This window comes from Drosophila sechellia, chromosome X (assembly GCF_004382195.2).
Source record: "Drosophila sechellia strain sech25 chromosome X, ASM438219v1, whole genome shotgun sequence".
NCBI lineage: Eukaryota > Metazoa > Arthropoda > Insecta > Diptera > Drosophilidae > Drosophila > Drosophila sechellia.
In genome coordinates this window covers 15,647,278-15,674,659 of record NC_045954.1, presented here as the reverse complement: position 1 = coordinate 15,674,659, position 27,382 = coordinate 15,647,278, and the positions used below count along the sequence as shown (strand labels likewise).

General features: G+C 43.1%; 3 protein-coding genes across 3 annotated transcripts; 1 reads left to right on the top strand and 2 right to left on the bottom strand.

Annotated features, from left to right (window-relative positions):
• Window positions 1-69: 69 nt before the first annotated feature.
• Window positions 70-2,325, bottom strand: LOC6619948. The gene is made up of 2 exons (XM_002044124.2): window positions 2,132-2,325; window positions 70-1,443 (listed from the first exon to the last, which is right to left on the bottom strand). The coding sequence occupies exon 2, from the start codon at window positions 1,388-1,390 to the stop codon at window positions 182-184; it is 1,209 nt and encodes a 402-aa protein (XP_002044160.2). The 5' UTR covers window positions 1,391-1,443; window positions 2,132-2,325; the 3' UTR covers window positions 70-181.
• Window positions 2,326-6,794: 4,469 nt separating this feature from the next.
• LOC6619947 lies at window positions 6,795-9,915 on the top strand. The gene is made up of 2 exons (XM_002044123.2): window positions 6,795-7,039; window positions 8,482-9,915. Exon 2 carries the CDS (start codon window positions 8,523-8,525, stop codon window positions 9,732-9,734), a length of 1,212 nt encoding a protein of 403 aa, XP_002044159.1. The 5' UTR covers window positions 6,795-7,039; window positions 8,482-8,522; the 3' UTR covers window positions 9,735-9,915.
• Window positions 9,916-14,776: 4,861 nt separating this feature from the next.
• Window positions 14,777-15,561, bottom strand: LOC6619946. Its single transcript, XM_032725119.1, has one exon. The coding sequence runs from the start codon at window positions 15,559-15,561 to the stop codon at window positions 14,797-14,799; it is 765 nt and encodes a 254-aa protein (XP_032581010.1). The 3' UTR covers window positions 14,777-14,796.
• Between the last annotated feature and the right edge of the window lie 11,821 nt (window positions 15,562-27,382).

Here is a 27,382-nt window from a genome sequence, read left to right as displayed (position 1 = left end):
CTGGTGGTTCCTTGTGGTTTCAACCGAATTATGACAGTGCCCCTCAGTGAATTTGGTTCTTTTCGTACATTCTGCATTCCAAATGATTTATTCTGGCCAAAAAATGGTAATAAAAAAAAAAACGTTCTTAGGGCTATGAAAAAAATGTCTTATGCTTATGGTATAGGAATATCCTTGAGGATTAGCTTTCTTCCACTAGGGAGAAGTTGAGGCGTCTCTTCGTTGCGTCTCTGGCCTGCACTTGCAGCCACATGGCATCCAGCTGACAGGCGTCCTCCAGCTCCTCGCCACCCAACTCCAGGCCGCGACTCAGCTGGCAGTGCTCCTCCTCCAGCTCGCAGTCGCTGGTGGAATTGTGCCCACTGTCCGGACTGATGTGGCGCATCTTCTGGGCGGGAGCTGCTACAGATCCGGACCTGGCCGCTGCGAGCAGCTTCTGTGCCGACTGCCTGACGCTGGAGGAGATCTTGGTGGTGATCTTCCGCTTGCGCCGCACCACCCGCTGCCTGCGCAGCTGCAGGGAGTGCCGCTTGGCATCCTGCGATTCGGATTCGGTGGGCACGGGGGAGCGCACCTCCCGCTCCTCGAAGCCGTCCGCTGGCAGGGAATCCCTCCGCGAGGGCGACTTCCAGTACTCGCACAGATCGCTGGCCGGATCGAAGGCGGGGCGGTAGGTGGGCGATGGCGTCTGGGTGGGGCCGTGCCCGTGTCCATGGCTGCTCCGGAGCACCTGCTGCCTGAGCCTGTGCCGCTGGCGGAGATGCTGCCTGGGCTGGCGGTGCTGATGCTGGTGCTGTCTGGCGTTCGGCAGCACCTTGCGGTTGCTCTCGAGGATGGCATCGATCATGCGCTCCAGGGTCACATCGCCCATCTGGCTGGAACTGAGCGTATTCTGTTCCCCGGTCGGAGGAGCTGGATGCGGATGCGGATGTGGTAGTGGCTTCTGCTCCAGGTAGCGCGGCTTCTCGAAGTAGCTGTCCGGGATGCCCATGCCACGCAGGGCGATTAGGGAGCCAGGGATGACGGCGGCATTGGGCGAGTACTCCGCCTCGAAGGTGGGCAGTGTGCAGGCGAACTTCAGGGGAACAGCAGCTGCTCCTCCAGTTGCCCCACTGGCGCCACTTGCTCCTCCCGATGGCGGTGTGGCCAGGATGTTGCTGAGGTCCTTGAGCAGTGGTGTGCGGGCATGGAGGCTGGAGCTGGCCGGCAGCGGCGTGGAGGTCAGCTGGTTCTCCTTGCCCGGCGCCACTCCGATCGACTTCCTCTTGAGTTTGCCACGCAGGGCGTGGAACTCGCTGTAGCTGGAGCCGACCGCCTCGCTGCTGGTGGCCATCGCCTCATCCCTGGCCAAGTACGAGGGTCGTGGCTGGTTGACGGCCCACTTGAGCATCTTCTTTGTCTGATTTGGACTTGCCCCTTACTTTTTCGGTTTTGTAGTGGGTGCTGCAAGGAAAGAGCAAAGGAATCGGGTTAGGAAGGGGCGGCATTTCTGGTTCTGGCATTCCAGAACTTGACTTTCTGAAGCAGCAAATAAATAAAGAGGGCAGCGGCAAAGTTGCCGGGCGAGTTTTCGGCAATTTTGGCGCGCTTTTTCCGCGATAAATGTGCATGTAGACAAACACATACATATATATATATATATATATATATATATATATATCGATTTGGCGAAATCAGCGAAGCGGCAAAAATTAAATCAAAAACGAAATCAACCACTCCGCTCACGGGCAATTAAATGGACGACGGGCAGCCTTTGGCTGGACCTTAAAATTTTAATTGACTCTGAACTTGATATGGTCAATTATTTCTATAAAATCTTAATGAACTTTTAGGTTGCATTGAAATTTGGCTCTTGAGTGGATTCAAAAAAAAAAAAAAAAAAAATCACAAATTAACCGAAAAATTGAATTTTTGTGCACTTATATTGCATACAGTTATGTTGGGCATTATTTGAAAAGATATTCAAAACCATAAGTGAATGAATTCATGAATCTTACAGGCACTTAAGTAATTTATGATTTTATTCTAGGTACATATATCCATTTATTTTTATGAGCCTTTAGATCTCATACATGACTGCATTTTTAGTTTCAATCATCTTTAGACGTTTCGTTCAATCACTTGAATTTACCTTTTTCAGTAGTTTATTGTTTTCGGCACTGATATTTATTTCCAACAGCAAAAAAAATAATTGGTTCGCAGATTTATTTTGAGAATTGATTGATTGGTAGTTTGTATATGTAGGTCGAGCGATTTTTTTTTTTCCAAGTGTTGCGTTTCACCCGTCGCGTTTTTCTGGCAGAGATCGACTGCGTGCGTTCCCTTCGCCGGTTGTTGGTTGACTGACTGACTATCGCCTTAACCGGGGGAAGGCAGAAGGCGACGAACGGACATGTTGCGCATGCGCAGACGGAGAGACGGAAGAGAGCGAGAGCGGAGAGATCGCCAGTTGAACGGCAGGCTCGTTCAACCAGCGGCATTGAAAGCGGGTGGTAAAGGTATTTCGCGTGTGATGTCAGCCCACTTGACTTCAAAAACTTATTCAAGATACTTTGCAACATGGATAATAATATAAACTATTTAAATAAGTTGTTATATTCGTAATTCTCACTTTTCCCATGATAACAACTATAAGTATATGATTGCCCTAACCTTTTACATACCTTTTATCGAAACTAGTATATATTTTATAATAATACCTCTTCTCGTAGACTCAAAAACTATCTAATATATTTATATTTATGAGTTAATGCGGCACAAATTGGAAAGCCGAAGGCTGCGCTTTGATCTACAATAACGTTATCTTGATGTTCAGTTTTTATAACCGTTTACCGATCGATTTACGATCTGGCAACAGCTGTGCGAATCTTCCATGATCGTGAGATTTTTTAATGGCCACCGAGAATGATCATGATCAGTTGGCCAAGGATTCCTTCGTGCAACAAGAAAGGGACGGCGTTAGGAAGCGTGTGAGGGGGACGGAGCATAGTTGGCCAGCTGTTCTCATCGCCGCTTGCGCCACAAAACATAATTTTCAATTACCTTTCTCGCAGCGTGTGGCTCCTTTCACCTTGGACTCCTTAAGATACCCTGTGTTTTATTTTGGGATCCTGGGAGTATACTAGACTTGTGATTGTGTGGGTAACAGGAAGGTAGAAAAAAATATTGAGTCTTTGTTAAAGGATCTTTAGTTTTTCACTTGATATTGAAAAGATGTTCTGTTTTTGTTAAAAAAAGTTCATTGGGATAATGATTACAATTATTTAGTTTAATTGATGAAACTGTTTTGCATCATTTGTCAACTTTTTCTAATATAAACATATAAGTTTTAAATAAATAGTGCAATTGTTAATAGGTATCTTATAGTCGTCACAACCCAACACAGCAATTCTTCCCGATTTTTCCTTCCTTCTCTCAGGATTTTCGCCAAGAAAAGGACAACACAAACAGGAACTTGGGCATTGTACAAATTTGGCCCATTGTTTATGGGACATCGCTGTCCTGTGGAAATTGTTGTGGAAAATTGTGCAATTGTTTTGCAATTTATTGGTTAAAGGGCTCCCGGTCCGTCCTGCTCCTACCTTCCCTCACTTTCCCTCCTGCTTTCTCTGCTGATCTCAAATTTATGATATTTTCGCAGCCGCCGATTGTCCGTTTGAGAAAAATAGAATTAAATCTCAACCGTACATCTGCCCAATTCTTCAGATTTGGTATCTTTACGATTTACTTTCGCTTGCTAAATTTATTTGACAGTTATGTGCAAAAACTAAACACAACTTTTTGTTCATTGAGGAAGTGCAGGACCTGCTTTAGCATTTCATATGACCACTGCAGTTCCGGACCACCAAGTGCTACAGATAGATTCAATATATGTGATGTACATAAGTGATGTAAGTTCATCGAGTCCAAACAATGAGATCGTAAATATATCAGTCCCAAAGGGAATTTCCGAGATACAAGACATCTTCATAGGGCAAAAACCATCAAGAGATGACAGAACGTTTTTTTTTAATAGATCCTAATACAGTTTTTTATATCAACCATAAATATTTAAGATCTATTGCTAGCTAAAATTGGCTAGTTTTAAAATACCTGGACTTTGAACCAATTTGAGTTCTTTACGACTTTTTCCCACAATCGTGTATTCAAATTAATCTCAAACCTTCGTTTTGCCAAATTGACATTCGAGGGGCACTACTTTCCCAGACCAAATTGAACTGAGTCCTAATTTTCCATTCCCATTCATAGGGAAAACAAATCGTGGATATTATGGACATGGATCAGCAGCTGAGTGACCAACGATAAATCTCGGAAAAAAACGAAGCAAATTGAAATAAATCAATAATATTGGGCGGAGATCAACGAAGATGGCCAGCAGCAGCTGTGTGCCCGAAGATCTGCGATCTTTCCAATAATAATCCGTGCCAGTCCTTCCTGAATCAATGGCAATTTAACGCATTGGTCACTGGGCCAAAAAGGACCAAGGATAATGCCGAAGGGATCGATGAGCGACAGAAGAGAAATCGAAGGAGAGGGTGACAAGAAAGATAAATTAGGGCAGGAGGAGCCCCTTTCCGCTTCATTCCCATCATCCAGTTCCTCGTCCAGCCCAGCCGCTAATAAATTGCCCAACAATTGTGCAATTTTTCATAAGGCTAAGACTTCACGCTCGGATTTGCTACCGTTTTCCAATCGCTTTTACCAATCAATGGTATTTTCTTACACACGTCGAGAAAATCCTAGAACTGGCTTTTTTTTTCGAATTTGAAGAAGAATTTCTTAAATAAAAGTACTAGTACTATAGGTATTTTAAAAAGATATAAGATTTTAAAAAGATATATATAATATGTATAATTTGATTTGAAAATGAGATAGTAAATATTCCAACACTCCAACTAACTACTAGCTAGCTAACTGAATCTTGCGCATAATCTAGCATATAACCTTTTAAAATATGTGCCCATAAATCTAAGCTAATGTATATCCTTTTCCTCGCTGTGCAGGATCCCATTCCGCTGGCCATCGCTGGCGAAACGTGCGGCGGCAAGGACATCTAGATAAAGTGGAAAGTGGGTAGGGAAAAGGTAATCTCGAATCACAAGCCGCACACTGATAGCGCCAGGACAGAGCGGCTGAGTCTTGAGAAAATCCGAGGAACCACACATAAGGACCCACAATCCACAATCCTTGGGCCGGACAGCTGTTCGCTCGGGGATTAGCACGGCTAGCCGAGCTCCTCTGCTCCCTCACCTTCTGCTTCTGCTTTCTCCCATTACTTTCGCCGGCGGGGCGCGCAAAATTATTAAAACCTGGCCCTGAATTATGGGCCATAATTTAGAATTTGTATTTGCTCAGAGCTTCCCTCTGGCTGCTTCGTCCTTCGTCCTTCCATTTCCACTGCTTTTCCTTTTCTTCCGCTTACCCACTCGATAAGCCTGGCGGGCAATGGCAGGGGGTGGGGTTTGGTGTTCAGAGGACCCAGATCCTTTGATTGATTTGGGATCGCCGTGAAAAGCTGGCATCCATTGACAGGCAGGCACTTCAAGGACCAGAGGCTCTCCGATCGGCTTATTTGTCCAGGATCAGGCGAAATGCCAAGGAAAGGGATCTGCAGATCAATAGGTGATGCGAAACACAGGGAATAATTGGATCTGGCTGGGGAAGACTATATCGCGTATTGTTTAGACTAATTCTATTGTCAGTGCCTTGAATTTCGCAGCCTTAAATCTTAAACATTGAAATCTAAAATTGAAAGCAAACTACTTTTAAAGTTCTCATTAAACTAAACATATTTCTAGACTTTCAGAATCCGCAGGATATAATTCTAAAAAGTCATTTCTGACATCTTCCCAAATCAAATCTCAATCAATTTGGGAATATGTATATCAATCGCACAAATTATGGCCCAATGGAAGGTCCCTTGTGGGCCATTAATATAATAATATATGCCGATCGTTAGCCGGGGCATTTGTCAAGCATTATACGATGGAAATCCGAACTTGACAAATGCCAAGTGAAACGCCATGTGAGATGAATTGGAATGCAAAGCATTCGATTTCAATATCAACCCGATCGCTGCCGCTCCGGGGGGCGGGACGAGTTCAAATTGCCGGGGTAGTGGTGGTGCTACTACGTTTTCAAGTTCAGTCCAAGGGAATGTCCTTTCCGAGTCCCGAAATTCCACAGCAGTCAACAGGGGAGAGAAATCGGGAGAGCGAACGAGCGGCAATCTCACCTTCAATATTGAAAGGTGCTGTCGAAAAGGTGGTTGTTTCCATTAGTACACTGTCAGAAAAGACTGGAGTTCAATACTTTTAAATGCACTAAAAATATGTAATAAACAACTATGATATATATTTAGGATATATTTCATTTGTATTATACAAAATTCCTAAATGTTTTCTATATATGCATAGTACTAATTTTTAAATAGTTATCAAAATCTTTTTCAAATAGATTCAATATTCAATGTTCAATATTTTTAAATTAACTAAAAACTATGATATATATTTCATTTGTATTATATTATATTATATGTTTTCCTAAATGTTATATATACATAATATATATATAACATATATTTACCAATTTGTAAATAGTTATCAAAATCTTTTTCAAATAGTTGGGTATCTTCTCTTTCAAAAATCTGTAATAAATTTTGAAATATTTCTATAACTGGCCCCATATTTGTTTTCAGTGTGCCTGCTGAGACCGGGTTTCAAGCTCTGCGAGGTGAGCACGCAACCTTTGCGTGCGAGGGTAGAATCAGTCACTTTTCGTCTGTTGCAGCGACAGGACGTGTATTTCTCTGCGATCGCGAGCAGGAAATAAATTTCAAAATTTACAATTTTGATTTCCCAACACTCGTCTCGTTACGCCTACCTTCTTCTTTTTTTTTTTACCGTGCAAAGAAAAAATACAACAAAATTGTATATTATTTTTGATTGTGAAACGAAGCAATTTCTTGACTTTGGATAACCCGCACAAAAAACGAAGAACGCGAAAAATTCAAAAAATTTATATATATACAAATAAAAAGGTAAAGATAAGTGAAGTGCATGAAATGGAAAACGAAAGGCCAGTGTGCATATTTTTCGGCTAAATGTGCATTAAAAATGCATTAAAGCAGAAGTGTCTGGGCAGCGGGCTTTAATTAAAAACACCCCATTAAAATCGCCTGAAAACGTATAAATTGTGCGCGTGCGATTTTGGGTTTGGGCTATGGTCAATGGAATATGGGCAATGGGCTATGGGTTAATGGGTTTTCGAACTCGGGCCACTTGGCCAAGTGCTCGAGAGTGCTCTTCAGACCAAAACGAGAGCGGCGGCTGCAAAATGCGCAAAAATGCTAGCACGCACGCATCCCGGGAATCGAGTAGCGAAGAGCGAAATCCCTCACTCCTGCGGATCCCCCTAATGGCCATCACTCCTCGAGTGGCCGGAGATCGACACCACTGGAGGATGGGGCAGAGGAATGGGAGTAGGACGAAGCACCAGAGTGTGCCGGCAGCAGCACCACCATTTTGCCCAAGTTCACACGGCAAAAAATATATCACTTGAATCTTCAGTCTCAAAATCATTCAGCTAAACAAAATAATATTCAAAATAAATATATAATATTAGTAAATTTCTTAGGAAACTTAGTTCCTAAATTTCTGATGAGTTGCAAATTCAAAGAAATGGTATATTGCACAGCTAATATCTAATTTGACTATGACAAATATTAAATATTTTATTTTAATAGTAAAGAATGTTGTAAACATTTTTCATTTCTATTGAAATTTGAACACCTTATTGCTTTTATAATTTAGGTCTAATAAATCGGGTAATAAATCCACCAAACCAAATATTAATATCTCCCTTATTATAACAAATCCATTTGGATGCCAAATAATAACCCAGATTCTGAACATATATGAACAATAGCTTATCAGTTAAAAAATAATATAAATTAAATATAAAGATATTCAGACTTCTACATATAAGAAATCCATCTAGATGGCGCATAAATCCCCAAATTCCGTCCTGATTTTGGGTGATAATTTCTCCCTGTGCCGGCACACCACCCGAGCACACGATTCTGGTTCCCCCGAGTCGCGATTCGAGGCAGAACCTCGGGCTAAATCGCAGCTGGAGGGCAGTGCGATGGCATGGCGAACAGGACCGAACCGGAGGCCCAGAAAATCGCGAAGCTTTAGCGCGCTTTTCCTTTGTTTCCGGGCTCTTTGTGCCAGCTCAATTGTTCGCAAGGACATGCGGAACCAGAAACTCTTGCGGAAATCGGGAAGCTGGCGTTCAGCTGTGCGAATCCTTGCCGAAATCCCAAGGAGACCCCTGTGCAAACTCGTTTCGCTACAAGTTAGTCGGGTTTTTGCTCTGCTTTTTTTTGCAATTCCCATTTCACATGCCCATTCTGATTCTCGAGAATCTTTGCAAATAGACAATCGCTAACTAGCCCTATCCTTTTTGCCACTTTTCCAGATATCTTGGCACCGCAGGAGCGACTGACAGCAGCTGCCAGGATGCTCAAGTGGGCTGTCAACCAGCCGCGAAACTCGTATCTGGCCAAGGAGCTGGCCATGGGATCGCAAACAGGATCGGCATCCGGATCAGGATCAGGCTCCCTCGAGCAGAAGGCCGAAGTGGTCGGCTCCAGCTACAGCGAGTTTCACGCCCTGCGTGGCAAACTCAAGAGGAAGTCGATCGGAGTGGCGCCGGGCAAGGAGAACCAGCTGACCTCCACGCCGCTGCCGGCCAGCTCCAGCCTCCATGCCCGCACACCACTGCTCAAGGACCTCAGCAACATCCTGGCCACACCGCCATCGGGAGGAGCAAGTGGCGCCAGTGGGGCAACTGGAGGAGCAGCTGCTGTTCCCCTGAAGTTCGCCTGCACACTGCCCACCTTCGAGGCGGAGTACTCGCCCAATGCCGCCGTCATCCCTGGCTCCCTAATCGCCCTGCGTGGCATGGGCATCCCGGACAGCTACTTCGAGAAGCCGCGCTACCTGGAGCAGAAGCCACTACCACATCCGCATCCGCATCCAGCTCCTCCGACCGGGGAACAGAATACGCTCAGTTCCAGCCAGATGGGCGATGTGACCCTGGAGCGCATGATCGATGCCATCCTCGAGAGCAACCGCAAGGTGCTGCCGAACGCCAGACAGCACCAGCATCAGCACCGCCAGCCCAGGCAGCATCTCCGCCAGCGGCACAGGCTCAGGCAGCAGGTGCTCCGGAGCAGCCATGGACACGGGCACGGCCCCACCCAGACGCCATCGCCCACCTACCGCCCCGCCTTCGATCCGGCCAGCGATCTGTGCGAGTACTGGAAGTCGCCCTCGCGGAGGGATTCCCTGCCAGCGGACGGCTTCGAGGAGCGGGAGGTGCGCTCCCCCGTGCCCACCGAATCCGAATCGCAGGATGCCAAGCGGCACTCCCTGCAGCTGCGCAGGCAGCGGGTGGTGCGGCGCAAGCGGAAGATCACCACCAAGATCTCCTCCAGCGTCAGGCAGTCGGCACAGAAGCTGCTCGCAGCGGCCAGGTCCGGATCCGCAGTGCCCAGCCAGCGGTTCGCCCAGAAGAGGCGCCACATCAGCCCGGACAGTGGGCACAACTCGACCAGCGACTTTGAGGAGGAGCTGGTGGCCATGGGATCCTGCGGCGGGCGGGTGGAGGCGGTCACCAAGCGGCGGCTGAGCTTCTCCTACGCCGAGGATCTGTTCGTGGAGAAGTGACCCCCAATTGGGGACATGTCCATATGTTGATTTTTGACTTCTGTTTGGTTATAACTTAAACCTTTTTTTTTTGAGTGGCTAAAAGCGCAGCATTGCCTTGGAATACGTATGTTGAAACAGATCCTATAATTACCTAAGAATCCTTTTTTTCTGACAAATAAAAAACCGATTTGAAAAACTAGTTGAATTTCGAATTTATTATTCCTAATATCCTAAAAAAAGGAAAGTTCGATTTGTTACCATTAAATACGAACATTTAATTCTTAAAAGGATGTAAAGGTCCTTTTGCCGCGTAAACGCAATTGTGTCCTTGTTAGCGTTAGATAAGTACAACCATTAATTAGGGATAAGCTGTCTTCTACGTGGGGATTACTTGGCAATATTTCAGAGGCAATATTCTAGAGGTGAAGGTAAACTGGATTCTCACGTTCCGCCCATGAATTCATCACCGTCGGTCGACCTTTCAGTTCCAACCGGCGAGCTGGCAGGATATGCAGGATAATATGCAGTGAGTTGGGGGTGCGGGAGTAACAGTTGTGGTAGTAAAAATGTTGCGGCATATCCTGCGAGTCCTTTACACGGCACTTATCACGCACCTGTGCACCACCAAATGGCGAACCACCAACTACAAACGACAAACGACAGGCTACAAAACGGTGGGCATTTGCATAAATTTGCATAGAATCGACCAAATTGTACGGTCTACGGCTTGTATCGTGGGTTTTGAGCCAGGATTCGAGGTCCTTGTTAACTGTACTCCAGATCTACAACGGCGAATCATCGATCCATAACTACACGGAGAAAAAAGAACTTACAAAGTTTGTGTATCTAGCTTAATTACTAGATTACCCATCATAGATTTCAAGCCTTTGTTTTGTTAAAACTTTTCATAGTATAATTTGAAGTACATTTACAGTAGTGCGTGCACTTTTCTCTCAGTGCATCTGGGAACTGTGACTCTGCAAATTACCCACCCATAACTAAGTTATGCCAGTTATATGCCAGCCGATCTTGAGGGGGCGGCGATATATATATATATGTATATATATATACGGTTTGATCCTTCAATGCCAGCTGGCAAGGATGTCGAATAAAAACTGGAACAAGCTGTCCTGAAAAGCACAGAGATAAATTATGGTTGGTGTTCCATGGCACCAATGAAAGTACTGCAAAACAACTAGAGATTTCTAAGTGATTCAAGCTATATATCATTGCAGATAAGATCTGAATAAATCTGCATAACCATGGATTCCTTGAAATGTATTCAACAGGTAGAAGGAAGCATTTCCGATATATATATATATATATATATTCTTTATAAGGATCACCAGTCTAGTCTGTCCGTCCATCTGTCCGTATAAACCTCGAGATCTCAGGAACTATAAAAGCTGGAAAGGTATGCAGATTTTATGGATGGATTGTTTCTTAAAATCTATTGGGTCCTTCCACTAGCTGAGTAACGGGTATGTGATAGCCTGAACTATTCTCTTTATGTTCTTAAGCTGGCTGCTGTTTTTTAACAGTCGTTAGATGTCTATTAAACGTCTTTAGGTAAATTCCTTTGGACTTTGGCCATAGTTACGTCCTGTTCTATTCTGTTTTTGATTTTGATTTTATCCTCGTTTTTCGCTCCTGTCGCACATCGAATGCAATGAATTGATCCATTGTTGGACCACTGCCTCCGTTTCTCATTTTCTACGCTCAATTGAGTTCAACCAGCTGCCCGAGAAATTGAATCCCTCACTGAACTCCAGCTCAAGATGCATTGAGGGTGGAGTTGGAGTTGGGGGTGTACCTACTCTGATTCGCTGCTTGCCAAATGTCGCATAAGAACAGGGTCAGGCCAAGGATCGGGATCGTGATCGGAATCGGAATCGGGAGCAGGATCTCGAGAAGGAGCAGGCGCAAAAACACCTTTTCGAAAAGTGCGCCAAAAGGGAATATGCGAGAATGCCGAGCACGAGTCAATGGCAAACAAGAAACGAAAGGTGGAATGGGCAACAAGGACGAGAACAAGGAGCAGGACCATGAAAAGGACACAAAATCGCATCGTGGCATGCGTCGGCGGACAAGGAGCGGGGCGGGTGCAGGGGCAGGGGGAATCCTCGGGGACAGCTGTCGTCGCAAACACCAAGGCAAGCGTACACTGAAATAAATGGGAGTGGGATCGTGGGATAATAACTAAATGAAATAACAAACGTATTGCATGACATACGAAAAAATATGATGTATGTATGAATCGAGAGAATAGATGAATAGAATGTAAGAATTTCCTAAATGCATAAATATTGAATTATTAATAAACTTTATCCCAATTAAAAAGAGGCTTTAAAAGAAAGTGTTAATATATATATATATCTAGTATCTTGTTTAAGTGCTGGATAATAAGTAGGCGATGATTTAACATTGTTCTTACGCAATACTATTTTCAAGTAGGCGATGATTTTAACTTTGTTCTTTTTCAATACTATATTTGACATTTACACTCATTGTTCGCCAGAGACAACACCTTTAGGATTTTCTCCTAACATTTTCTATGAGATAAGCAGCAGTATCGCAATTTGGAGCACCTTTCGACGATGGAATCTATAACTTCTATACTGGATTGATCTAGGGCAGGACGATAGATGGGCCGAGGAGCTCCACGAAGGCGAAGAATCCTGCGAGTGGGACGCCTCGCAGATATGGAGCAGGTTGTGGATGGACGAAGGATCCAGCACCTCGGCAAGTTGTGGCCGTCCAACTGGCCTTATCCACTGGAATAGTACGAGTATCACATTGGAGAAACCTACAAAACATTGCCCTGTTAGGGGGGAAATTCTTTTATTAAAAGCAGTGTATACATAAGTTGATTATTTTTCTTACCGTGCAGTCGTTGCCTAGCGAGGGGTGGGGTGGGGATGTGGGCATGAGTCGCGGTCTTGGGATCTAAGGAGCCCAGGATAAAGGGAAGAAGGAAATTGAGTTGAAGGAGTTGCTCAAGTGCTGCCACATGTTGCCGCTGTAAATTGGTCGACAATTGACAGCCTAATAGGGTTAAGTGCCGGAAATTACGCGAACCGAAAAGCGGCAGAGGCTGCGAATTCGCGCAATCTATTGCCACACTTATAAGGTTGCTGGTCCCAAGTACATACATATGTACATATGATATCATATAATAATTTCATAATGATAAACATAAGCATAAACATCATATATTTCATACATTTAAGATAAGTAAAGACATTTAAGATAAAGTAAAGATAAGAAAAAATATGTATTCTTATAATATATATCTCGCTTTAGGTTATAAAAATCATAATTTGTGGAACTAAATATAAAAGTTACTATATGCTAATATGTACTTTCGATAAGCTACAAACTCTTATAATTAGGAAAGACAAAAAGTTGAACATATATTTAATAATCAAGGTAGTATGTAGTATTTTTGCTTTGCCATTATTCAAAGAGCGAGGAAACTCAATACTGCAGAAGTAGTTCAATCCTTTGTGATATAATTGCATTCTTCTTGTTAATGGATTAAAAATAGCGCTAATGGAGTGAAATCGCAGCATCTCCTCCATCTCCGAATATTTTCACGGAGTGCTCCGAACTGATAACGATCATTAGCGAAGCTGTGAGATGACAGGACTCAAGATGCCCAGCGAACTCAATCAGTGTCAGGGGGAAAAGGTGTGCTGTATGGGATGTCCTATATCCAGGACATCGGGGTGGGGGAATCGAGCCGAATGAATCGCAACTGTCAATAAATGGAGCAGAGTGGCGGGGAAGCGTCCTGTAAGGGACACGGCTCTAATCTCATATGACGTGAGCAATGTGCCTCGCCTGTGTGGAAGTGGCCCAAGAAACCAGACTAGATTAGATCAGGGGAGGATCGGCGAGGAAATTGCGAACTATTTGTATTTGTCAAAGGCTCTGATTTCACGGCAGCTAGGAAATCCAGACATTTCCAGATTCTCGACGATTAATCAATGTGACGTGAGTGCCTCTGCCTCTCCCTCTCCCTTTCGCCCTATCTCTGTCTTGCTCTGTTGCTTGCTCGCTCTTTAAAGGGAGGACATCTTGAGTTGGTTTGCGCGCCAAACGAATGTCCTGGCTGTGGTTTTCGGTAATCCCCCTGCGTTCACTTCTTTAAGTCATCATCTTGGGGATCCAATCCGAAATACTCGCACTTTCTTCAGAGGGATGAGGTGAGGCGAGGTCAGGAGTCGGGGCACACCGCAGGATCAAAGAATCCAATCGATTTGCATAGCAGACGGCAGGCAAAGGGTTGCCTCAAATCTCAAGATCTTCAGATTGCGATACCGATTGCCTATGTAAATGTTGTTTGCCCGACAAACTTTAGCTCTCGGCACAATGCCAAATGCAAACTAATAGATACATTTTGATCGCCGTCCATCCGGGGGTAATTAAGCATATTTACGGTCAGCCGAAAGGATCAACGAGGTTGAGGATGCTGTGCAAGGACGAATTGCGAAGGGGGCTGGACTTTCGGGTAAGCACTTAAGCCAATTTGATGTGAAGTGAACTTATGCGGCTTTGTTTACCCTGCGGTTTAGATCTATGTATCTATGTATTTAGATCTATGAGTTTTAAATGCTCCATAATCTACGATGAGCTGCGAAATGTATTCACTTATTTTTTAAACCGGTAGGCAGACTATTGAAATGCATTGCGATATCCATATAGCAGTCTATCTGCAAGATAAGGCAATATATTACATTAAAAACATACAGGATTTTCGCAATATCATATCATATTTGATATAAAAAATGAAGACTTAACTCGGAAGAGCATTAATGAAGCTAATTTAATTGTTTATAATGCATTTGTATTATCTTTGTAGTATTCCAGGCGTTCCAAGCCTTTCATCAATTAACATGATGAGATGAAAAGTACCTCCCATTGATTTTCCTCTTTAATCCTTTGGGAAACCTACAAGTGGCCCAAACGCATCCATTCCATTCATTATAAACGCCAACAACGCAGCTCTACAAACAAATGGAATATGAATATAATTGTTTAAAAATCAGTTTTGTGACAGTGACAATGTAGTGAACTTTTATAAAATGTTCATGGCTGTTTCACCATTGATCGGCAGCTTCTGCTCCGCGATGAGCATATCGCTCAGCACGCGACGTGTCCACCTGCGGAAACGCTCCTTGCTGTGATCGCTCAACGATTGGAGTATGGGCACCATGCTGAGCATGAATTGGAGGTTCGATTCGTTGGTTATTTTGCATTCGGATGATGGCGGTGGCGCTGTATAAATGGGCAGTAAGGCATCCAGATTGGTTTGCCGCAACCATTGATCGCTGCCCCATAGCCTGGTCGCCTCCTCGTCCACATCCAGACCGAATGGCGGCTCGTCCGTAACCAGGAAGAGCCTCTCCTCCGCCTCGAATTCGATGCCACCCTTTTTGAACGCCGAATAACTCTCCACCGATTCCAGATATTTCTGCGGATGCAGAAATAGCTTGCGTTCCTTCACCCGATCAACCCGTTGCATCCGCTTAGGAGTCTTGGGGTTGTGTGGCGGGAAGACGTCGCGCACGAACTCCATCTGCTTGGAATGCTGCCAGCACGAGTCATTGCCTCGATGGATCTTGGCGCGGTAGTTGTTCCGCAGACTCTTCCAACGCCGCTTGCACTCGTCCACGCAAAGTCCCATCGCAATGGACACATTCATCCAGTCCAAAGGGATTTGCGGCCGGCGCTCGGAGAATTTGATGCGACTGTCCCAGATCGATGGACGAAGTGAGACCTCGCGGAGAAGGTGTCTTGTCTCCTCATCGCTGGGCTGATAGTTGATATAGACAGAAGTCATCGCACATGCACGTGGTTATGGAGATACGAATAATAATAATTAATTAAAAATCAAGAATCTCAACTAATTTTGCACATGCACGTGGTTAAAGAGTTGCGAATAGAGGGATAATTTTAAATCGAGAATCTCAACTAGTTCGATAACGGCTCAATTGACGTTGCTACAGTTTTGGGGTCATTGAACTTTTGCTGGTTGGCATTTATTGCGGTTATCGATAACTAATTTTGCAAAGCTACCTCTAACAATCAGTGTTGCCTATATTTTAATGCAGCTTGTTTGAATTCGCAAAAAACGCAACTAAAAGTTGTATGTTTTACATTTATTCTTTGAAAAGTTAACAGCCCAGGAAGATGGAAACATAAAATGCTTAATGAAAAACAAATTGTGCATTTAATAAAGACCAAACATGAAAAAACCCCCATTAAAGTAATATTCCCCTTAAATGCTGTCTAATCAGTCCTTAATCTCATAAAGGGTCCTTACTCCTCGAAAACCCAAAAGATATCCATTGTCTGCGGCTGCACACAATGTTTGTCCACAAAAGATGGATCGTAAAAATGCGTAAAAAGTTTCGAATTCAATATGTGTGTGCTTAATGAATTGTTTGTACCCCAAATCCGTGTCGTAAAACACTAGAAATTTGTTGGGCCGGGACGGCAGCGAATAAAAGTGCAGTAAATGTGCACTAAAAGTGCACTTAAAATCGCCGATCAATTGTTTTGCCTTTCTTCTACAGGGATTTATCATTTGGCATTTACGAGCGGGCTGAGAATTTTAATGATCGCACACTTCATTCGTCGCCTTTGGAGACTTTATCAAATTGCCATTAGAATCGGAATCGGAATCGGAATAGCAATAGGAATTCGAGTCCTTCAGGGGCGTGTGGCAGCGGAAGAGAAAGGACTATTGTGATTAGTCCGTGATCGGCGACAGGATCGCATCCTGGCGGAGTCATAAAACTGCACCTTGGCAACGCGGCAGCTGATGATGCGGGCCTCTTTCCCCCGCCTCCGAACATTCTGTGTAATTTCCCATGTCATTGTCATTGTGCAGTCACTGGGACATGTGCGAAATCCCTATCCCAAATCCCCATTGCCATTCGATTCCGAATTTTATGGCAATATTGGAAATTAGCGTATGCGACGGCGGAATTAGCCGCTGAATTATGCTGGTTGGCGGGTATCTGGGATGCAAATAGAATGTCCTGCCATAATTTAACCTGCCTCGGTGCAAACGATGTGGGTACACTGCCCCAAAAACATATGCGAAATGTATATGCAAGTACTTTATATAAAAGGTTAAAGCTCGCAAACGAAACTCTTATAGAGTATTCATCAGTGTTAAAACAACTTTTCTTAGATATCCATCTGTACCCAAAAAGTACTGTAAGCAAATAAATGTTTATTATTTCATAAAATGTTAAACGTAGTATATAATCAACTTATAAGTTTGGGTTTTCAATGATTAGTGTGATTGCAATGCGCTACAAATATACTAAGTAGTATAAATAACAAATGCATTTCTTGTTACTTAGTTTTAAATATTATTTATATATTATACAATCATATTATACAATATTCAGATACAAAAAAGCTATGTTGATTTGTGTATGTTAAAAGTTATATTTCCTGTATAAAATCTAGTTTTTAGACATATTTTCGAGCAGTGTACACGCCTTCTTGCTGCCAATGATCGAGTGTATTTTTTTGGCTATCCTGTTATCCTGTGTGAACCCTTGGCCCGTGGCACCTGTCTTCATTAGTTGGCCTTCATTTCCCCGACTCAGTCCACTCGATAAGCAATCAATAGAGCGCGAGGGAGACGCGTAGATCGGGCGAGAAAGAGACGGACGAGGCGTGGCACCTACAGGTGCAAGTGTTTGCTCCAATTTGTAGAACGGTCTGCTCACTCGACGACTCCATTCGGCTTTTGCATATTGATGAGTCCCAGTTTATGGCTCCCAAACTCACCTGTAGATCGATAAGCGGAGAAAACCAAGTGGCGAGTGGAAAGTTGAAAGGCTTAGATGGCCACATGCCGGGCAGATCAAATCGGAAATGGAAGAGTGGAAGGGAAAGCGGGCCACAGTAGCGGGGAAATGCTTTCTCGATAATGAACAGGTAGTCTCCGGCGATTTCCATTAGGTGGCTAAAACGAAAGGACCACATGGGTGGAAAGAACTAACGAGCTCTATGTAATGTACTAACTTAAGCAATACAATCAAAAACACAACTATGTGCAATGGATCAGTGGACATTTAGTACTCCTAGCGAGGTTACATCATTTCCCCATTTGTTATCCTTGAAGGATAAGCACTCTCTCCTCTCCGAATTCTTCAGCTCTCGCTTAGCTAGTTCTCAGTTCTCGTTTCTCAGTTCCCGATTCTCAGTTCCCGTTTCTCAGTTCTCATTTCTCATTTCTCCGCTCTCATTTCCAATTTTGCAGTTCTGGTTCCAAGTCCTTCGCATACCTGACTCGACTTTTAATCCTGGCGCAGGATTCCTTCACTGTCCTGTGTCGAATGCGAACCAGTTTTCCGCTTCGCTGCAACTGACGCATAAATTGCGGCACTTTCCCGACCCATTTGCCGACTAAACAGGACGAAACAGGAAGAAACAGGACGGAACAGGACTGTGGATTATACACCTAACAAAATAAAATAACTATTAATTTGTAATATATACAATATGATAAGTTGCAGTATGCTATTTTCTATGATAGCTTCAAAATATATTTTAAATTTAAAACAAAATTAAAAGGATTTTTTATTGGTCCTTGAAATATGGTATGTATTTAAATAACTAGATCTGTATTTTATTTTTCTATAAGCAATATTCGTTTCCTTAAAATTCTTTTAATACTTTTTATACAAGTTTAACTCTTATTCATATGTTTTACAGTACATATGCAGCCAATTTCTCGCTGTGTATCCTTTCCAGTTGGTTTTTCCTTAGGCCAAAATTCCAGCTTTCCTATTCAAATTGTTTGAACTGGCAATGCGGCACGGTGATTTTTCATTTCCTCGCCCGTGGAATAGGGTTCCTTTTTTTTGGTATAGAGATCGTTAAGTTAAGGACCAACTCCATCGATCACTTGTACGGCATTTTCATGGACGTATGGCACCTGTTTTTCCCCGTTGCCCGCGATTTTTCCACAGCAGCAGAAGGAGCAGCAGGTGCCAATCGAATTGTTCCCCCCACCGATGATGACATTTACATATTGCTATCCTGTCCGTGGCTCCACGTTCCCTACTCCACTACCCATTTCGATCTTTTCCCGATCTCCGCATGACAATGCTAAGTGGAGGTCCTCCTACTCCACATCCTTAGCTTCCTCCATTTCCTCCTCCTCCTCCTCCTGTCGTCGTCGACCCTCATCAAACGAGTCGATTTTATGTGTTCTTTCCAATTCTTCACGCTGCATTTTCCGCTGCTGCTGCGGCTGCTGTTCTACTGACCAGCGGGAAACTCAGGCAAGGGTTGTAAGTGTCCGAGTTTGCCCCCTCCATGCTTTTCCATTTCCTCAAGACTTTTTCCGTTGGCACGCGCTTTTGGTCAGTTGGTCAGCGATTGTTTTTCCACCCTTTGACAGCGGTGTTGTGACATCGGAAAACGGACAATGGAAAATGGAAAAGCGAGCTGAATGGAAACGAATAAATGCAATATGAGTCATTGGACAATTAAGGCCAAACCGCGATATGACAGCTCGCGAACGCCCAAAAGTATTTCAAAACTTGTTGATTGCGTATACGGGTTTTAAGAAAGGAGACAATATGTGTCAGAAAACCATTGTATAATTTACAATTTTTTGTTTATTTTATATATATTTATTTTATATATTAAAGGTTCGTTTTAAAAAGAGGAATCTTTCAAGTGCAAATATATATTTCTGCTTGATTTACTCGCCTTGCTGCTTGTACATATATCTCAAACTCAAATTTAATCCGAATCTTCTTTCATTATCTGAGTGAGGAGTATCTATTAGTCGCATCCAGTATTATATAACGCGTATACTAGAAAGTTAAAAAGTGGGCAGCAGACTAAAGGAATTACTGTTCATATTGGGTTTGATGTCTGGTGTGCTAGTGAGGGGTATCTGTTAGTTGACTGCAGCGGCCTCTCTAGTTTTTGACTTCTAAGCAGCTGCCAAAGACAGCGGTCTAGAGATACTTCCCTCCAAAACTCCCGATACCCATTTCCGCTGTACGGGCAATTAGTTAATTAGGCGCAATTTCAAGTGTCCCACTTGGAAATATATCACACGAGAATCGCTTCTTGTTGACATTTCTGCAGCATCATCCAGATAATTTGCATATTTAATTGAAGAATCCCATGTGCCCATAGAAGGAAAACAACGAATTTTTTCTTCATTCGTTTTTTAATAAAAAAAACAACGAAAATGTCAAGTAAATTTCTCGAAGGCAAAGGAGGTTAAAATTTGGGAACCAGGAGATGGAGGATCTCCTTCGGATGGTGACGAACGAGTGGAAACCCCGCGGCGACCATCAACAAAAGGGTTAAATGCAAATGAACACACGCATCCTTCGAGATTCCCGATTCGCAGCGAGAGTGAGTGGAAAAAACTGGGCGATCCGGGAACAGGACACACGGACCTCGGACTCGATCCAACCCCCGAATCCCGGCCAGTTGTCAACCGCGCTTGACAGATCTCCGTGCCCGAAACTGGATTTTTGCCACGGCGATTGAGATTCCCTTGCCTTCCTCCATTACTTAAACATTACTACATACATGGGTCCTCCACGAGCAATTTATTTTCCTTCAACTTGATTCGGAAATGGGACAGGCAGCAGGATCACCCTTCCCCCAGGAACACGGATATGCATACGTGGCGAAGGTAGTTGAACACGAGGTGGACTTTCTGGGAAAGGCTGTAGATTGTGTATATATAAATGTATAAACATTTGAAAATGGATTACTTACTATATATCCTGCTCTTTTAGCCAAACATATCTTGCATTTGTCTTTAAAAACATTTTATAGCTTTGAATATATAATTGAATTATAAACATATAATAGCTTAAAATTTTACATCTTTGAATTTATAAATATATTCTAGCCTTGAATTTAAAAACATATAACAGCTTCGAATTTATAAACATATTATAGCTTTGAAATGAAAAACATATTATAGCCTTGAAGTTAAGACTTAGCTAGTAATTTAACCTCAAATTTGAATTTTCTGTAAAGTTGCAAGCTATTATTTTCAGTGCATCTCCAGGGGTTACAATGTTCTTTTATTTTTCCGACAGCAGCTTTTCCCACTTTCGCCAAGCTCTGTAATTTTTTAATCAAAACAAAAACAGCAACACGCAAAGGGGGGCCGCCCAACTGAAATCCATAGACGATCCTGCCACGGATGCCATTCCGCATCCGAAGCCGAGTTCGATGCAACGCCCATTGCGGCGCCGTGTCGATAATTTAGAAATTAAATGTAGTTCGCCCGACTGTGAGAAGGGGAAAGAAATGCCGCAAACACACAAATCAAATCTAATCAAGCAAAGAAAGCGCACTTTCCCAAGGACGCAGGACGAAGGTCGCAGGACCAAGGCAAGGGGTAGCCACCCCTCCGCCGAAAGGATCACCCCTCACAAGGAAGCAAAATAACAAAAAAAAAAGTAAAATAGAGAAAACGAAAACACCAAGGCATTGGTCTAGTTTTTTGTTCTTTCCTTGTCGCAACTGCAATTACATTTAATTTTTGGGATTTCAATTTCGTTCTCGTTTTTGGTTTGGACCCAGGACTCACGCCACATCCGCGGACGGGGTGTCCTTTTGCCATGGGTGTCAGGATCTGTCCGTCCACCTATTATTATTGTTGTTGTTCTTCGTATTTTCTTTTTTTTGCCGTGGCCCTCGACCGACGGGCCTCGTAATTATTTAGTTTAGGTTTTTTCATTTCGTCCTTGCTCCCTGGATTTCGTATCCTTGATTGCAACGGCAAATCGGATCAGTGGCTCGGAAACTTTCAATTTCATGCTTAGTTTTTCACCGAAATCAAGGAACAATGCCAACAGGATATAAATTTACACGAACGTCGGATTGGCAAAATGCCAGGATCGCAGCTTGAGAACATTTTACATACTAAATTAAGTTAAGTATTTCGTATTTTTCTTCATTCTTTTCCTTGCTTTGGTTAATTGGTCAAAAAGTACCTAAATAATTAAATATATATAGAAAGCGTATAAAAGGTACAATATTGCACAAAATTAAGTGAGAATGGAAATCTTACCCTTTTAGAGCTAACTTGCCTTTTATTTTATTTTCCCATACTTTTAATCATTCGTTTAGTATTAAGTTTCAACAATATAACACATGATTGGCACTGGAACCCACGTCACTCTTCTTCCTCGGCAGCATAATGAGGCAATTTAAATGCTAATACTTTGCCCGACAAAATATCAAATTATAATCCTTCGACGCGCCAGGGGGTTGGGATTTATAATTTTGGAATATGAATACGAATGGTGAATTAGTTTGGCATTATTCGGAATTGGCTTTTTCAGCTATTCTCATTCAAATCGCAGTCGCCTAATAAGATTGCAATCGAATGAGTGCACATCATAAAATTAAATATCACTTAAAATTTAATCTTTTAATATGAACTATAGCATTTTGATTAAAATTTTCCTATAAAGGATATACATACATTCTGGAGCAGCATCACTAGCCATGTCCGTCTGTCCGTTCATCTGTCCGGTCGTCTGTCCGTATGAACTTCAAGATCTCATAAATGCTATAAAGTTGAGATTAGCCATTGTATTATGTATATTTTTCCCCCAATTCCTATACAAATTATAGAAGAAAGTTGAAATTTACCATTCACCCTTCTACTAGCTGAGTAAGGGGTATGTGATAGTCGCCTTCTCTGCTTTTTATATATGCATATTTCATGTTGTTAAATGTATATCTGCGATTTTTGTGGAGTCCGTTAAAGTCGGTCTTTGTAAAGTTTGTTTTGGTGGTTAGCTGGTTGGCTGGCCGGAAATGGAGGACACGCCTAAACAAACACAGGAGCCGCAGCCACCACTGCCGGAATATTGGATGAAGCTTGTGATGAGGGCACAATGAGATCTCGATCGCTAAGCTGCTGGACCTGCTGACCGCAGGATGACCGCGCAGCAGCGTGTGCCGGGGTCAAAGGTCGCATCCGCGTCGTTGCAGCTGACTTTCCCGACTGCCGAACAATGGAAAAGTCCTGACCGCTCTTTGTTTTCCCATTTTTTTAATAAATGAAACAAATAGCGGAAAATGCGTGCGCGCGCGCTTTTCATATATTGTGTTTGCTTTTCGATAATTTCAACTGCTCAACGAAAAGGCAAAAAAAAAATTAAATAAATAAAATGGAAATGACAAACGATGTCGCTAAGCCGCGACAATATGAGGCTATTAGGGTAATAATTTGTGGGATTAGAGCGGAAAACTCAGCCACCCCAACTGGAGGTCCTTTGGCCATGTCCGCATATAACGATTGCATGTTTTGACTCGAAAAAACGCATTTTATTAGCAAAAAAATCGAAGTATTAAAGCTCTCTTGTTGCGCAGGATAATAATTTAAGCTATAGTAACAAAATATATTAACAAAAGTGTAAAATAAATGTAGGGATTCTAGGGATTTCAAACAAAAAGATACTAAGTTACTATACTATTGTTATTGAAAAAAAGCTATTGTATAAAGAATTGACCAACGTATTTCTTGTATGTGCCGTCTAGTTTTGCATTTCCGTTGGCTCAGCGGGTCCTTGGTCCTTATCGTCCTGTCGGCCCCTTGGTGCGAACTACTTGCCTTTGCGGTTTTGGGAAATTATTTCGAATTATGACATATTAAGATTTATGCATCGGGGAGAGTGTAAATCGCCGCGGCGAGGGGATAAAGCGTTTGCCAAAATGTGCGAGCGCAGAGGAGGCGACCGCAGGATGCTGCTCCTTGGTCCTTCGTCCTGCGTCCTACATCCGTGCATTTCCATGGCTGGATCGCCCGAAAGCCTGATCGGGTTTCAAGCGATCGCACAATGGGCGCTCCGTGACTTACAGCTGTTGCTGCGAGAAGGAGGGAATCCTCCACATCCACATCCACATTCACATCCATATCGTCGTCTTCGTCCTTTAACTCGAGTCGTGTATCATCCTGGGCCGCGGGCAAGGCGACGAGCACGCTATTATTATTTCATATTTTGATTTATTGTTTGGCTTATTGTTTTGCCACACATTCAGCACGATGGCGCCGCAATTTTTGGCAAATGCCAAATACCTTATGCCCTATGCCTTATACCTTCACCACCGCCTTATCCTTTTGTCTGTGCGTCCTGCGGTCTTGGTCTCCTTTTTTTCGCCAGCGATTTATGTTAATTTTTTGCGCTGAACTGAACTGAAATTTCATGTCGTCTTTTGTTTGCCTAGAGTTTCGCACAAAAGAGGTCAATAATTCAAAATTCCATCAGGCTGATAGCTATGATATATGGTATTTTTAGGGCAACGCAGTGGGTTAATTGATTAACCCTATGTACGTACACCGTTTACATTTTAACACATTTTATTACATAAATATTACATATAATTATTATTACAATAGTTCTTTAAAAATAAATGTTTGCTTAAATTCAAACGACTTAAAATATTCACATTTTGAGTTGAAATGCAAACGCTTAATCGATTTGCTGAATAGCGACACCTATGGCTGTAAAACTGCACCAACCTCGGTGCTTCGACAAACTGACCATAGGTGTCGCTCTGCCCGTGTGTGAAGGTATTTGTAAGATGTATATCTACATCTTACATACAATATACTTTTGACAAATGTGTAAAAATTAAAAATTTATTATTTATTTCTATCGATATGCCACTAGCTGAATAAGGGGTATCTAATGGTCGGGTAACGCGACTTTAGCCTTTTCTCTTATTATTTAAATTGAATTTCACGTGAAATGGCTATGCCCTCATATTTCCTGTTGCTAAGAGGCATTAAAAATAATGTTTGATAATCTTTAAACAAACTGCAAAGGGGTCAATTTCCCGCGAAATTCTAATATTATTTGACTAAATTCATTCGGAATAACTTATAACCATTTCCGATTGTAGTAGCGATAATTGACGAGCATTAATTTTATTTGGACTACTCATTTGTTGAGTGTTTCAATATTGATGGATTTTGTGAGCGGCTAGATGAGCTCTGGATGCTGAGTGGGATGTTGATCGATGTTGGTCGAATAAATATACAGAAACTAGCCCCGACACTGAGAGAAAATAAGTGGCAAGTTAAAAATACCTACGACTACTTTACTTAATAAATTTTAAATTATTTCTTACTTTCGTATTGTAACAAGTTATTTTATTTTATGGAATTCCAGGATACGATTGTACTTAAAACCATTTTAATAAAATATGCTAAACATTTATTACTGGCTGTCAGTGTGGCAATTTTCTAGATCGAATCGATTGTTTAGGAAATTCACACACATTGCTCACCCGCGGGGATCTCGTTCTCATCCAGCTGGATGACATCATTTTCAGTTCATTGTGAATGAAATCCATCGCATGAATGACCTAATAAATACAACAATGAGTGCCATGAATCAACGGCGGTGAATTTTCCACACAATGGGAAAATTTGCCGTCCAATCAATTGCCATCCCATTTCCCAAATGCCATCCAGAGCGTTGCATTTCACCAGAAACAGACGCGGTGTCGCCAGCACCACCCACTGCACCACCCATCGCACCACTGATCCCCACTCTCAATTAACAATCGCTTGGCATCGAGTGACGTTGGCCAGTTCGAGTCCGTGTTAATTAATCAATGGAAAATGCCGTTTCACTCTTAATCACTCTTAAATGGTCGCACATAAGCCAGCCACTTACAACCACTGACCCACACAGCCACTGGGCTACCACCTCGCCGCACCTCATTTCACCCACTTGGATAAGTTGGATCACTTGGATTACGCATTTCATGAATTGCCGATTTCGTTGAAAGTCGCTTCATTTAATTCAGTTTTACTTAACCTGTGTACGATGACTGGTATCCACGAGTCACTAACGTTCTAAGGTGCAAGTATCTTGTATCTGGCGGATAATCGGACGTGCATCTTCTATAGATTTATGCACTCGGTCGATGCTGCGGCTGAGGAGTGGGATTAGAGTCCCTGCTCTGCATCATGCTCCTGACCTCTGGCCAAAGGAATCTGCAGGTGCCCAACTTTGGAGGAGTGAGCTTCGAGAGCAGCGAGAGCCAGGAGACCAGCGAGTTCATGCAGGAGCAACTGAAGCAGCTTCTGGGCGACCAGCTGGCCATTCCCATTTCCAGCACCTAATTACGAATGCACTCTCTTTTTCCTTTTTTTCTTTGCTAATTAGCCCATGTTTATTTGTTAATTGGCGGCAGCGCCTACGCATTCGATAATTTTTGGTGAGAAATGGCAATTTGAGGCAGATTACTCATACGCCGCGTGGTCCACTTGCTGTTACAAACGTGTAAAAGCGGCGCCGCCGCCAGCGAAACGAGTTTCCCCCGCCCCGAGATGGCCACCACTTTTTTTATGCTTTTTTGATGATGTGTGATATATGGACACGCAATGAAATGGCAACAATTATTATGCAAATGCGACGTTTTGTTTTATGAGCCATAAAAAACAGAGGCGCAGGCCAGACAAACACTGTGTGTGCGTGCGTGTGTGCTTGTGTGCGTTTTCCGAATAGAAATGGCAGGCAAATTAATTGAAGCTAATTACGAGCAGGAGGAGGAGTAGGAGGAGTAGGAGTAGGAGGAGGAGCAGCTTGAGGATTGGCAGGCCAAGATTACGCCAGAGTGGACCACACGTGCTGGCGATGCTGGCGATTTTGCACCCGGAAGATGATGTCGCAGATTTCCAGGCACTCGTCAGCTTTTCAGCCGCGCAGCGTTGATTAAAGCAAGTTGCAACAATAAATGCAGTTTCATTGGAGTTAATCAGCCAAGGCAGTCGCTGAACTCGCTTACGGGCAAATCAAGTACAGGCGCACTTCCGTAAAGCGAACCAGAGCAAATGTACAGGCCAATTATGAAGCGAAGGGAATCGCTGATATTAAAACAGGATTTATGTTTCACTTTTGAATGAGTGGTGTTATGTAGTCTAGTTAAAAATTGATTGGTAACAATAGTCTTAAGTTGGTTAGAGAGTTGAAAAAAAGAAGCCTTGCTGTAGTGAACAAATTAGCAAATTGAGCAAGGGTGATAGCTTGTTGTCGGGAGCGAGATGCGGCGTCTGGTGGCAGGGTCAACTTGTGGCATGTGTCTTCTGTTCGCCGTTTTGCTGGGCATTTGATTGGAATTTATGGCTCGCCGGTTGCATATTTATGCGCTTGTCAAGCGGCAGCACCACCCACCCTGCACCACCACCCCGCACCACTGCCCTGCACCACCACCCTGCACCACCACCCTGCACCACAGTGCAGCAGCAAGTGAACTGCATTAAGATGAGACGTACCGATAATGACATTTGTGCCGCATCTTCGCCAGCCACTTGAGCTGCATTTGCAGCTTTTCAGCTTTTTTCGCTGGCATTTGAATCGCAATTGAAATTGAAATGACTTTGTTGCAATGTCGTTGTTCTGCCATCGCGGCCAATAAATAAAGTCACATCTAGCATTGAAGAATCCAGAGGAGGAGAAGGAGGCCCAGATACAACTAGATACGCAAAGACAGTCGATAAGTAGGCGACTGGAATCGATTGATCTTTGCGATCGGCGAGCCAACCAAATAAACAAGATACTCCCAATATTTTCGTGTTGCAGACCCAATAAACAACTGCCAGTCCATTTCCCAGTCCC